This window comes from Marmota flaviventris, chromosome 10, assembly GCF_047511675.1.
Source record: "Marmota flaviventris isolate mMarFla1 chromosome 10, mMarFla1.hap1, whole genome shotgun sequence".
Classification (NCBI taxonomy): Eukaryota; Metazoa; Chordata; class Mammalia; order Rodentia; family Sciuridae; genus Marmota; species Marmota flaviventris.
Window position 1 is genome coordinate 121842065 of NC_092507.1, and position 14431 is coordinate 121856495.

General features: G+C 40.2%; 1 protein-coding gene across 1 annotated transcript in view; it reads left to right on the forward strand.

Annotated features, from left to right (window-relative positions):
* Positions 1 to 12371, forward strand: part of Them4 (thioesterase superfamily member 4) — a 28529-nt gene extending 16158 nt beyond the window's left edge. The window contains exons 5-6 of the mRNA XM_027953842.2: positions 7398 to 7522; positions 11969 to 12371. Of these exons, the coding sequence (XP_027809643.2) occupies positions 7398 to 7522; positions 11969 to 12018 (175 nt within the window). The 3' untranslated portion in view covers positions 12019 to 12371. The remainder of the gene's footprint in view (positions 1 to 7397; positions 7523 to 11968) is intronic.
* The last annotated feature ends 2060 nt before the right edge of the window (positions 12372 to 14431 follow it).

A 14431-nucleotide genomic window follows, 5' to 3' on the forward strand; every position in this document is an offset into this window, starting at 1 on the left:
AGAAGTAACAACCTGGACTTACTTTTTTTCACTTTGGGGATGATTGAAATTAAATTGAAGATAATTTACAGTGTTGAGCATCAGATGCCTAAACCCATCTTCTTGTTTCTAAGAAGCAATGTTGCTCCTTAACCATCTCAGTGATTTCTAGTCCTCTTATCTCCTTATCCTTACCATATTAAGATAGACAAAGTAATTCATAACTAGTGGCAAGTAACCAGATAAAAGGTTCAATATCTCAGTGTGCCTGTAACACATTCATGTATCAGGTGGGGGTCTCTGAATTGGACTTCTTCCTGCAACATGGCAGACAGGAAAGGCTGAAGAACGTTCTACCTTCAAAATAAGTAGATCCTAAAGCTGAGCATGGTGTCACATGCCTGTAATCCCAGTTATTCAGGAGGGCTGAGGCGGGAGGATCACAAGTCCAAGGCCAGCCTCAGCAGCTTAATAAGACCCTGTCTCAAAATAAAAAAATAAATAAATAAAATGAGCTGGGGGTATAGCTCACTCACTGATAAAGTCCCCTTGGGCTCACTCCCTAGTACCAAAAAAAAAAAAAAAAAAAAAAAAGTGGCTCTTACACCAAATACTTAAGTAAATAAACTACTAAGAGTAAATATCAGCAGAAACAGATTCCTCAGAGATGTAAAATATATGATAATCAAGTACACAGAATATAAGGAAATGAAATATGATATGTTTAAAGAAATAAAAGACAGTCACAAAAAGAGAAAGCAACAAGAAACTATAAAAATGATTAGGCCAGATTTGCCCTGGAACCAAATAGAACTTGTAGAAATGAAAGTGTTTGAACACAAAAACACATCATAAATAGGCTAAAGGGCAATTTAGACATGCCCCAAAGTGAACAGAAAACAGAAATATAGAACTGAAGAAATAACCCTAATACAGCTATGCTAGTGAAGCCCAGAACCTTTTCTGCATATCTGTTTAGAAACTCAAAAGCTGTAGAGTGGCCTTTCTGTCTGCCTGTTATGACTGCCCCCAGCCTGTGGGCAGTCGGTATAGAAAGGTTTCACTGCTACCTGAATGGGATGAAGTGGAGAGAAGTAAATGTGCAGTTCTTGGGGATGGAAAACACAGAATCAGTCTCTTAAATATTAGTTAGTCTCTACAAGTACATAAAGAAAAGTTTTTAAAACTACAGTCACCAAATTTAAAGAGAAAAAGAAAAATGGGGCATTCCCTAGGCTTCTGCTTGCATTTCATGATTTAGGTTGCTTTCCATTCTGTTTTCATTTTTCAAAAACTTCTATTACTCCAATAGTCTTGTGGCACTTGGCTGCACATTCTGGAGGTTTGTTCTAAAATGCATATTAAATCCTGTCGCATGTTTTTCACTAATAATTCAGTTAGATACTTTATAATTCTTGTGATTTTTATTATCTTACAGCCCCATGAATCTCAAATCACTTCTCTGGGCACAGTAGCACACACCCGCAATCCCAGCAATTTAGGAGGCTGAGGTTGGAGAATTGCAAGTTTGAGGCCAGCACAGGCAACTTAGCAAGACCTAGCCTCAAAATAAAAAATAAAAAGGATTTGGGATATATCTGAGTGTTAGAACATCCCTGGGTTAAATTCCTATTACCAAACACACACACACACACACACACACACACACACTTGCATTTTAATATATATTTTAGTACATATATTTCTGCTTGGAAGATATTTCCTCCTCCTATTGAGATTTATTCAAGAGTTCATCCAGCAGATCCATTTGCTCAGTGGTAGTGGTAAACACAAAATTGGTCCCCAACTCCATCATTTCAGTGTGATTTTTGAAATACATCTCACAAGTACATCAATGTGCCCACCCCAGCTAAGTCATGTGGCAAATAGGACAAGATCTAGTGCAAAATGGGAAGCAGAACTTTCAGATTGCCGTGGATTTGAGTCCCACATGACTCACATGTAGCATTGGCAAATTACCTGTCCTCTCTGGGCTTGTTTTCTCCTTCATAAACGAGATAATAATACTTTATTCTTAGAGAGGTGTTATGAGGATCACAATTAATGTAATTAGAGTTGTGACTTAATTTGTTAAATGGAACTTTTACATTATTTTCAGACCTACCTTAGCAAAAGAAAAAGAGAGAGAGGAAGGAAGGAAAGGACATGGGAAGGAAAGAGAAAAGAAAGAAAGTACCAGCACAGAGAAAAAGAAGATTGAAAATATAAAAAAAAGAGCTAAAGCTGTAGAGGACAAATGCAGAGTTGTAACATCCTCTAATCGGGGTTCGAGGAGCATAGAATAGAGTAGAATAGAAGCTGTCTTTAGTATTTGAAGATATAATGGGTGAGCATATTCTGGAGCTAAAGAAGATCATGAATACACAAATAAAACAACAAATTACAAGCAAGATAAATTAAAATTATAAGTAGAGATATTATAGAAAATTGCAAAATACTGAAGATATTGTAAAAGCAGTCAGAGACAAAAGACCAGGATGCTAGCATCACGAGACCCTGGGTTCAATCCCCAGCACCACAAAAATAAATAAATAAATAAAAATAAAAACAGCACCCTCAGCAGAGCCATCTTGCTTCTTAGCCAGAGTGCACCAGTATCCTAGCAATAAATCTCCCACTAGCAATAGCAGAAGGCAAAATATCTTGAAAGTGCTGAAAGAAACACATCAACCTAAAATAATGCTGTCAGCAAAAATGGAGAAAGTTTACAGAGCAATAGGACCACACCCGGGGAACTTCTGAAGGATGCGCTGCAGGAGGAGGGGAGCAATCCCAACAGGCAGCAGGATGGGAGAAGGAACAGAGGGCAGACAAACTGGTAAACAGTCTGTCATAATCACTGACTCTGTCTACATTCTAGGCTCTAACAAAGGGGTGTCTCAAATACTGGACCACAGCAGCAAGTAGCTTGGGAAGGCGTGAACAGAGTTGATACTCAAACATCCTGGTATTTTTCAGTGGAGAGCATGATTAAAATAAAAGAAAATGAATATAAACCAGTAACCAAAATAGTAAAAGAGTACTAATCAAATTAGGAAAAACTCAATTTTTTAAACAGCAAGTGGGAAAAAAAAAAAAAAAAAGATGAGTCAAAAAGAAAGACAAGTGCTGGGTGTGGTGGCATACATCTCTAATCCCAGTGACTCAGGAGGCTGAGGCAGGAGCATCACAAATTCAAGGCCAGCCTCAGCAACTTAGCAAGGGCCTGTCTCAATAAAAAGGGCAATAATTACATTGTATATAAGTGAACCAAATCATCATTTCAGAGACATTATAAAATTTAATTTGAAAATAAAAACTAGAAGCTGTCTATGTGAGACATATTCAAAACATGACACAAAAAGTTCAAAAGGAAGGAAAGTACGCTATGAAAAAGCCAGAAGAAAGCTAATGTAACAAGAAAAATAATAAATTGCCAAGAAAGTAATATTAGGTTCGGTCTCATATATGTGTGGGTATTTGTATATATATTTGTGTATTATGCACACACAAATGTATGTATAAAATTATACTAATTAAAATAACAGGAAAATAATAGAGGGGAGATCTGTACAGTAGAGCAAGCAGATCAGGGGAGAGAAGAAGGAAGGGAAAGGAGAGAAGTAGTAGGGAATGAGTTTGATCAAATTTTGTACATGCTGATGATGGCATAATGAATTGGGCACCGGTTTTTAAAAATGATTGTAATAAGTTGTCTGCTTACTTATGTGAAAGGATGAGATTTCTCTCTGACTTTACCTTTTTTCTTTTTTCTTTTTTTTAACAGATTGATTGTTATGCACATCACATTCTGGTTTGATGCTTAGGCAATAATAAAACTTTTTTTTTGAAGTAATATTAGTGATATAGAAAGCTACTTCAAGGGCTGGGGATGTGGCTCAAGCGGTAACTCGCTCGCCTGGCATGCGCAGGGTGCTAGGTTCGATCCTCAGCACCACATAAAAATAAAATAAAGATGTTGTGTCCACCGAAAAAACTAAAAAATAAATATTAAAAAAAAAGAAAGCTACTTCAAAATTATAATGGCTTTAACTTAATAGAGAACAGTAACAATTCTAAATCAGAATATACCTAAGAAAATAACTTAAAACATAAAGCGAAATTGATAGAGACAAATTGACTATTCCACATTCATAGTGGGAGCTCCCAACATGCCCTTCCCAATTATTAGTAGGTCAAACAGACAAAAATATCAGAAAAAATGCTTTGCCAGGCACAGTGGCAAATGCCTGTAATCCCAGCAATTCAGGAGGCTGAGGGAGGAGAATCATAAGTTCAAGGCCAGTCTCAGCAATTTAGAGAGACCTAAGCAACTTAGTGAGACCCTCTCTATATATAAAAAGAACTGGCAGAGCATCCCTGGGTTCAACTCACAGCACCAAAAAGAAAACAAGGTTTGAACACTATGAGAAACCAGGCACAGAGGTAGGCTACTTGGGGGAAGGATCCACATCTGAAGATACCAAGGATATTTTATTAGACAGATGTAGAATCCTATATCCATCAATTAGAAAAAACACACTTTCCTTCCCCAGCACACATTTGAACAGTCATGGATTGGTTCATAAATCAAATCTCAATATTAATTTTAAAAAATCAGAATTTTACAGAACAGTTTCTCTGGCCACAATAAAGAAGTCCAAAGTAAGAAAATATTTTTAAAATCTGTAGTAAATTAGGGTTACACAGCGACTATAACATCCCCACATTTTATTACATTAAACTATTAGGCTTTTTTGTTTACGTAATAGTCCTGTGTGGTTCTCCTGGCTCCTCCCCCAGTGTGGCTCCTCTATCCTCTTCAGGCCTCACCATCTTCCCTATTCAACTATTCAGTCTTTCTAATCCCTTATTGTTGATTTTTATGTTATTATAACCTTATACTTAATGTCAATCCAGTTTTAAAAATGTGTAGTTCAACGTATTCACACTATTTATTCCTTTATAAAAGGCAAGATTTCAAGTAGGCTTCATGCATAATGTAGAGGCTAATATTTTCTGCAGTCCTTGGTTCCTGAAATAAGACTCATCAGACACGTTTTCAGCTGTCCAAGTGGGCACAAAGGATAGAATCTTTCTGCGTGATGAGGTCACCACTTAAGGGTAGGCATTCATCCTCATAAGGCAGCATGACTCCACTCTCTGAGCTCTCCTGAGGCTGTGTGCCTCCTGAAGTGCCACAGAGTTTTGGGGTTAGTGAATATATGCCGGATATTTACTGTTGATTTTAATAACATGTTTTAAATTCTTTTCCATTTCATGGAAGTTTTTAACCATTTTGACATATATTGACATAATATTCATCTGAGCTAAATCTGTAGTTTTGTCCTTTTTGGCCACAGTCATCCTTCATCTTAAGCCTTTCTGATATTTTTTTCTCTTTTATTTTTAAATTTTGATTTCATCTTTATTATCACTTTTCTGTTTCTCATACAAATCTTATGAAGTTGTCTTGCAAAACTGGATTAAGGAAAATTATATAAAGCCTGTTTTCTGTGCCAACCAAATAAACCTGTACCTTACTTACAGTTAGAAAATTATATTCTACAAACATAGTTGCTCTATTGTTTTACATTTTCTGATTTTCTTGCCTCTCTGCTAGTCAAGGACTTTCTGTCAAAGGGGGAGACTTCCTAACTCTTCTTACACGGAAAAGGGAGTGTGTGGAATATGCTGGCTCAGGTGGTCGGGGAGTCAAGCATGGTGGGTGCAGATGTGCAGGGATGCAGTCCGGAATCTCAGTCGTGCTTTCCTCTGGCTCGGCTTCATCCTCAAGCAGCTTCCCCCTATGTAGTGGCACCATGGCCACCATCCAGTCTTCTACCTTGTAAGCCTAGCAGCCCCAGCAGAAAAAGTATCCAGCCCCAAGGAATCTAGGGCAAGTCCCAGAATTGGCTGTTTTCAGCCTATGGTCAGCCCGACGACCATTCACTATGGCAGGTAGGGGGCAGCACTGTCCACTCCAGTCCTGCCTTGGGCGGGAATGAGGGAGAGCTGGGTCCCCACTGAGAGGGGTATTTGAGTATGTGAAAGAGAGAATGAGGTAAGGGGTAGGGCACAGGTAAATGCTGGGATTAATGTTAATAGAAAAGAGATGCTGGACCGGCAAGAACACCTAGTGCCCCAGGGTGTCGGTAAATCTTGAATTGGTTCCATAAAAGAGCAAAGCCTGGTGGTTCCATCAAGAGGTTAGGAAAGTGAATGGTAATGGAAGTATCGAAAGGTCACAGGAGGGAATACTGGGCAGGGGCACAGTGAAAATTTCCTTTCTGCCTGAAGTAGTTCCTTGATCCACAGGGTGGTGAGTATAAATCATCTCCATGCTCTACCTTGTGTTTTATGTTCTGCCAACTGAAATTTCACCTTGAAAGAGATACACTTTTCACTAGGTAATGTATTTCCAGTAGTAACTATAGCCACTATTCACATGCAGCTCTTTAAATTAACTATAGCCAGGCATGATTGTGTACACATGTAATCCTGGCAACTCAGGAGACTGAGTTCGAGGCTAGCCTGGGCAACTTAACAAGACCCTGTCTCAAATCAAAAATGAGAAGGATTGAAGATGTAGCTTAGTGGTAGAGCACCCTTGGGTTCAAGCCCTAGTATTAGGAAAACAATTAAATAGACATTAATTAAAATTAAATAAATTTAAAGATTCCATTTCTCACTCATACTAGCCATATTTCAAGTGCTCAATAGCCACGTGTGACTATGGGATTGAACAGCTCAGAAATGGAGCATTTGTATCATTACAGAAAGTTCTACTAAAGAGCCCTGGCTTGGAACAGTAACTTGTTACCAGCAATTTGTTATTAGTGTCTTTTTTTTTAGTTGTAGTTGGACACAATACCTTTATTGTATTTTATTATTTTTTTAATGCGGTGCTGAGGATCGAACCCAGGGCCTTGCAGGTGCTAGGCAAGTGCTCTACCACTGAGCCACAGCCCAGCCCTTTATTAGTGTCTTTTTAGTGACAGTTACTCTAAGAGAACTGGCAAGAAATCTGGGTTGTGACAGAGGCATGAGAAAAGCTGACGAGGACCACCCCACAGCCTGACGAGGCACCCCACGGCCCTCTTTCACTTCGCTAAAGATCTTGACCTCCTTCAGACTTTGCTCAGGGTCTGCAGGTGGGACAGCCGCTGCCACCACAGCGGGAGCCCTGGTTGTCCTTTTGGACCCAGCCCTGAAGGGCAGGCTGGGATGTGACCAGGGAACACCTAAGGGCATCGGCTCCAGAGCAGGGCACCCTGAGAGGAGGCTGGTGGCAGTCAGTGCTCGCTGCCCCCCCAGCAGGTCTCTAAAGGCCCGCCCTTGTCACACACTCCATCGTCTCTCAGTGCTACATAACATTCACAAAACTGATGTTTTTTCTTTTTTTCCCCCTTTGATAGACCTATTCCCCTGTCTTCTGTTGTTGTGATAGACAGCCAACTTGATAGAGTCGAAGGAAGGAAACTGTTTGTTTCCTGTAACGTTCGAAGTGTTGATGAGAAGACCTTACACTCTGAGGCATCAGGTAAGAAGGGTGGGGTCGGGTTCTGTTTTGGCTTTGTTGGCTTTGATTAATTCTCTCGTTCACACAACAAATTAAAGGGTTTTTTTTTTTTTTTTTTTTTTGGTTTGTTTTTTGGTACTAGGGATTGAACCTAGGAGTGCTTAACCACTGAGCCACATCCCCAACCCTTTTAAAAATATTTTATTTAGGGGCTGGGGCTGTAGCTCAGTGGTAAAGCCCTTGCCTCGTATGTGTGAGGCACTGGGTTCAACTCTCAGCACCACATTAAAAAAAAAAAAAAAAAGATACTATGTGCTCATCTACAACTCTAAATATTTTAAAAATATATATTTTATTTAGAGACAGGATCTCACTGAGTTGCTTAGAGCCTTTCTAAGTTGCTGAGGCTGGCTTTGAACTTGTGATCCTCCTGCCTCAGCCTCCCAGGCACTGGTATTACAGGCATGAGCCACCACACCTGGCTTGAAGGTGTTCTTATACATTGCTGATAAGAGGCTATTTGCCAATATCCATCAAAATTACAAAGTTATGTGCCCTTTGGCCCACTTCCAGTATTTTATCTCACAACTATGCTAACATGTGAGCAAAATTATAATGTCTTAGGCTGCCCTCTAGTTCCAGTATTTGTTACATTCCAACATTACTTGCAAATAGCAAAAAGTTGGCAAAACATTAGGTATCCCTCAACAGGGGACTGGTTGAAGAACTACGTTTCATCCCTAAACTATATTGAGTCTGTACCATAAGAAATATTGTGAGGAACACTGTGGTAAGAATAAGGAAACTCTAGGGCACCTACCTGTAATCCCAGCTACTCAGGAGGCTGAGGCAGGAGGATCACAATTGCTGTCAACCTCAGCAATTTAGAGCAATCTTCAGCAGCTTAGTGAGGCTTGGTCTCAAAATACAAAATTAAAAGGACTGGGAATGTAGCTCAGTGGTAGAGCACTCCTGGGTTCAATCTCTAGTACCACAAAAAATAATAATAGTAGGGAAATTCTTTGATATGGAGCTATCATATATTAAATAAAAAACAGTAAACACAGTATCTTAGCACTAATATAGAAAAAAAGTAGAGAAGCTCTTCTCATTGCTTCCCCTTTTCTTTCACTTTCCCTCATACTTTCCTTCCTTCCTGATTGGTTTATTCCAAGAACCCTTAAGTAGAGTTGGGCACGAGTGCCTCAGAGACCAGAGCAGTTCAGGGAGGTGTCCCTTGGAGAGTGGCGTGGGTGTCCGAGCCCGTGAGCAATGCAGACGGCATCTGTATGAGAGCCAGTTCCTACTCTCAAGGAGGAGTCCAGGCATGGAAAAAGAGAACAGGATGAATCTTGTGGTTACTTGAGACTGGAGGCCCTGGACATGTATTTTCCCAATTTTTGCTCCTGCAAATAATATTGTAACAAATAACTTTATATATTTGTCATTTTATACACATTTTGCCAGATTGCTCTCCAGTGGTTTGAGGGCGAATACATGTTTGTACTATTCTCACAATTTTTCTGTAATCTTGAAATTCTTTCAAAGTAGGAAGTAATAAATGGAAAGGAGGGGAAGTATGCATATACTGCATTTGCAAGGACTATCTCACCAAGGCTAAACACATGACTTGTTCTTACTTGAAGGGGACAGTAGATTGGGAAGAAGATTCCTCTGTCTGCCCTTTTGTACCTTTTTCCCCCCAGGAGTGGGGTTGGAACCTAGGGCCTCAAGCATGCCAGGCAGGCACTCTGTCACTGAGCTATATCCCCTGATCTTTTTTTTATTTTCAGACAGGGTCTCTAAGAGGCCTAGGCTGGCCTCAGACTTGCTATCCTCCTGCCTCAGTCTCCAAACAGCTGGGATTGCATCTTTTTTTTTTTTTTTTTTTAATTTTTGGCTCTATGAAAGAAGTTATGTGCATGGATTACCAAAAAGAGGAGCTATGTTTTACAAAGTTCAAAGCTCATGCAACTCAAGGAAAAAGAATTCAAAATTAGGTATAAAAGTGAAATTTTATTTACAAGGAGAAATAAATAAATCCCAGAGTATTACTTTCATCTTAGAGGTGCAGAACCCTTCCTGCTGAGATATCTGTAGGCATTTTGTTAGAAATCTCATAGAGAAATGTTTCCTGATGGCATCCTTAAAGCACTGCACAACTCCTAGCTCAACCAGGGCCTTTTGCAAGTGAGGGCCGATGAAGCTTTACCTTCCTTAGCATCAGACTTGGACAGGCTAGATAGCCACTGGTTTTCATTTGTTTTTATTCTTCCTTTATTTTAGTGTACCTCAAATATACATCTTTAGATTAGTCATAATCCATGAGTTAGTACACGGAGTTGTCACTGGTTCGTGAGTGGTCATCTTTTATTTATTCATTTCCTAATAAATTTCTGTGTTAAATTTAATAAAAAATGAAACACCCTGGGACCTAATTATAAATGAAACTCCCTGGGACCATCAAACAGGAACAAGCTGGGCAGGCACGGTGGTGCACGCCTATGATCCCAACAGCTTGGGAGGCAGGGGGATTGTCAGTTCAAAGCCAGCCTCAGCAAAGGCAAGGCACTAAGCAACTCAATGAGACCCTGTCTCTAAAAAAATAAAAATAGGGCTGGGGGTGTGGCTTAACGGTTGAGTGCCCCTGAGTTTAATCCTTGGTTCCCCAACCTCAAAAAAAAAAAAAAAAGAAAGAAAGAAAACAGGAACAGACTCTTAAATAATATTTTGTCCCTACCTAATTTCTGTTTCCTTCTCCTCCTCTTACTTCAATGTAACTCTGATCTAGAATTTTGAGTTTTTTATTCTCTTGTACCGTTTTGTTTTTATTTTTAAAAATTGTATCCAAGAACTTGTTTATGTGCTTTTAAAAATTTTTATCAAGAATATCTAAGGAGGCCAGTCACCGTGGTGGATGCCTGTGATACCAGCAGGTCTAGAGGCTGACGCAGGAGGATCACAAGTTCAAAGCCAGCCTCAGCAACTTAGCAAGGCTCTAAGCCACTCAGCGAGACCCTGTCTCTAAACAAAATACTTTTTAAACAGGACTTGGGGTATGCTCAGTGGTTTAGCAGCCCCTGCGTCCAATCCCTGGTATTAAAAAAAAAAGAATATCTGAGGAATGTACTGTTTCACTGTTTGATTTTGAACTTTGTAGAAGAAATTGTGATGTTTCTGCTTTTCTGAGACTTTTGTTTTTCCCTGAGCTGTATGTCACTGAGGTTCATCCATATTGTTGGCTATGAAGTTCCTCATTTTTGCTGCTGAATAATTTTCCATATATGACTAGGCCACAGTGGGCCTCTTAACAATTTGAATGGGCTACTGCAAACACATACTTAGGAGTAGAATCTCTGCTTGTAGGGTGTAAATGTTCAGCCTTACAAAAGAATGCCAACTTGTTTTCTAAAACTGTATCAAACTGGACTCCCACCAGCAATGTATTCTTGTGATCCCTATCCTCTCTAGCAGATGGAGAAGTAAGACTTCTTGATTTTTGCCAATTAAATGGTTATATCTCAGTATAATCTTTCTAAGATGTTCCTATACGGCATTATAGGCATAGATGATAGTTGAGTTCACCTGACGTGATCATACCTGCATGGGCTGTAGAGGGCTCCACTTCAACCCCCAGCACTTTCTCTTTCCCTCCCTTCCCTCCCTCTCAGCATGACCTGGATTTGCAGTTCCCTGATTACCCAGTAGGGTTGAGTGTCTCCCCATGTTTATTGACCATTTTTGTTTCCCATTCTGTAAATTTGTTTGCTGAGCTTCTTTTTCTATTTTTTCATTTTCCTATTTATAGGAGTCCTCTATATATTTCATATTAGATAATACTTTTGATGAATATATATGTTGCTCATACCTCCTTCTGGTATGTAAGGTCGTTTTGCTTTTTTTATTTTCTTTAAGATATCTTTTTACAGACAGGAGTTTTTAATGTTAATGTAGTCTCATTTATTAGATTTTTCCCTTGATGGTTGATGCTTTTTATATCTTCACGAATTCATTTTCTCCCTAAGTATCAGCTGTTTGCAGGAATGATGGATGAAAGGAGCAGGAGGGAGATCGTGAATAATTTGAATCCTCAGTCAATTTATAACTCCGTTCCAGGCTATAGCTTGTAATTCCTGTCTTGCTAAACCTTTCCATATCATAAAGGTACCAGATGGCTCAGTAGTAATTTTACTTCTTTTCATTTCCCTGGCTATCTCTAATGGAAGTGGTAATGAACCATGAAATAGCCAAGAAGCAGAGGACCTGGCTATCCAGGGGAGCTCATATGGTATTGTGGCAGTCAGAGGTTGATTCTGAGCCTGGCTGAGAAGTGAGAATGGGCCAACAGACGGAAGGGACAGATAGGAATCAGACCGCCTCCCTCCTGTGCGCCGTTCTGTTTAGAGGTAGGCTCATCAAACTGAAGTCAGTTGACTTACCACTGTTTCTGCTGTTTTGTTGGTTTAGCCTTATTTATAAAGCTGGATCCTGATACAAGTTTAAGGAAAAAGAGCTGATGATGGATTCCACACCTTTCTGCACGAGGGCCTCCCTCCTCCAGAAGCCGTTGTCCCCACTCCTGCTCCGTCACCCGTGCTGAATCCCCCACAAAGGAAGCCTGCTGACACTGACCTTTTGGAACAGCCTTCAAAGTGTGACTCCCAGAACTCTCCACCATCTCAACTTTTGAACAAAGAACACTCCCTGTGAGGATATCAGCGATTCTTTGCATTCCTGAGGATAAATGTGGTTCTCCTAAATCTGAACAGGCTCATTAAAGTTGCACAAGCGTGACATCTGCCTGCTGGAGACTGGGAGAAAAAAATTGTATTGAAACCATGGCTATAAACTTCAGAATACTGCAGCCAAATGAAGGAGTAAATGTGTGGGTTTGTGTGGGGTGTGCACATGTGGAACTTGCAAAGCTAACTTTATTGTATCTGAACAAACAAACCTTTTTGGCCAGAGTAGGAAATACAACCGTTCCTATAGGAATGGATTCCCCAAATCTGTGGTCTGGGGTTCTGGAGGTTAAACCACTGTACCATTTTTAACATAGGCTGTGCTGTTGTGTCATCCCTGGAAGAAGCCTGTATTAGTTCCCTGGGACAATAACAAAATGCTACAAACTGGACGGCTCAAAGGCCAAGATTCAGGTATTGAGAAGACAGTGCTCCTCTGAAGGGCTAGGGAAGCAGCTCCTTCCTGCCTCTCCTAACTTCTGCTAACCTTACAGTTAGTCCCCTGTGTCTTCACATCCCATTCCTCTGTGCAGATCTGTGTCCAAATTTCCCCTCTTTATAAGGACTCCAGTCATATTGGTAAAGCCCACCTGAGTGACCTCATTTTAAACTTTATTACCTGGGTAAAGATCCTATTTTCAAATAAGGTCACATTATAAAATTCTGAAAATTAGGACTTAAACATTCCTTTCGTAGGAGGAGAGACAATTCAACCCCTAAAAGAGCCTCAGACAAGACTAAAAATGAACTGTGAGGTTAAGACTCTGGAAAACACAGTCTGCTTCCTGTTGCAGGCAGTAAGTTCTTTGGGCTTGTTTCTTGCCTTTGTTTCCACATATTGAAAGTTTAGGCTGAACCACATGGAATTACCATTTTTAGACGTGGTCAGATGGTCAAATACTGACAGTTTCCTATGGCTCAGTCTAGTAACTTAGGAATATCCTGGTGGTACCCTACTGGTCATTCTTCCACAGCCAGAAGATCACCTGGAGTCCTGGGATGGCCACACCAGAGGAAGTCCACAGTCCTGGAAGCTGTCTCTAGTGCCCACCTGCAGCCCCCCAGCTGCAGCAAAAGCCTAGCAGATGTGAGTGGGGCAGCTCAGAGGTGAAGCAGGAGCTCCTTCTCCCCGGAAATTCCCGGAGAGCTTAATGCTTAGAGGTGATTAAAGTGGTTAATTTAAAGTTCTATATGTATACAAATCTGAAGTTTTATATATACATATAAAATTTTAACTACATATATTACATATTTTTTTTTAACAACTTTAAAATTTATCAAGCCAATGAATTGTACACTTGGCCATACGGGAAGCCAGAGAGGGCAGACGGGGGCCAGTCTAAAACAACCCACTCTCAAGGGAACCAATTCACTGCAAGAGACCAGCATCAATCCCTTCCAAAGGCAGTGCCCCCAGTGACCTAATTATCTCCCACTACCCCTCTCCCTTAAAGTTTACACTTCCCTCACACGCCACACTGGGCACCCAGAGGCCAGCTTTTGGGGATACACTCAAATCTGAACCAGAGCAAAAGTTGCCGGGTAAATGCTATATGTGTTTAATGTTATTGTCACTATTGTTTTCTTCTACCCACATGGATTTGGAGCCAGGTCAGCATACTTTTAAATCCATGAAGTACATAAAAATGTGTTATATGTTTGGAGCTTAAATATTATAAGCATAGCTATAGTCAAGTAACTTATATCTGGACGCGATGACACACATGTAATCCCAGTAGCTCAGGAGCCTGAGGCAGGAGGATTGCAAGTTCAAGGCCAGCCTCAGCAACTTAGTGAGACCCTTTTTCAAAATTTAAAAATTTTTTTAAAAGGGCTGGGGATGTGGCTCAGTGGTTAAGCACCGCTAGGTTCAATCCCTGGTGCCAAAAAAATAAATAAAGGAACTTATAAACCAACCGAGATCATCATAATCAACAGAAAAATCCCTCATGAATAAATACTTCAAAACATTTTCCAAGAGATTCTACCATTTCTAGTTGACTTATTCCCATTTCTGACTCCACTAGTGAAATCATGCCAGCCAGGCAGAAGAACAGGCATAGATAGCCAAGTCGCTCTTTTTTGGTTCTTCACACACAGACCCTTAACTATGGTATGTGAGCCTAGAGAGGAAGTACAGAGGTGAGAGGGTGTTTCGGCTTGGATATGAGGTGTTCCCAAAAGCTCC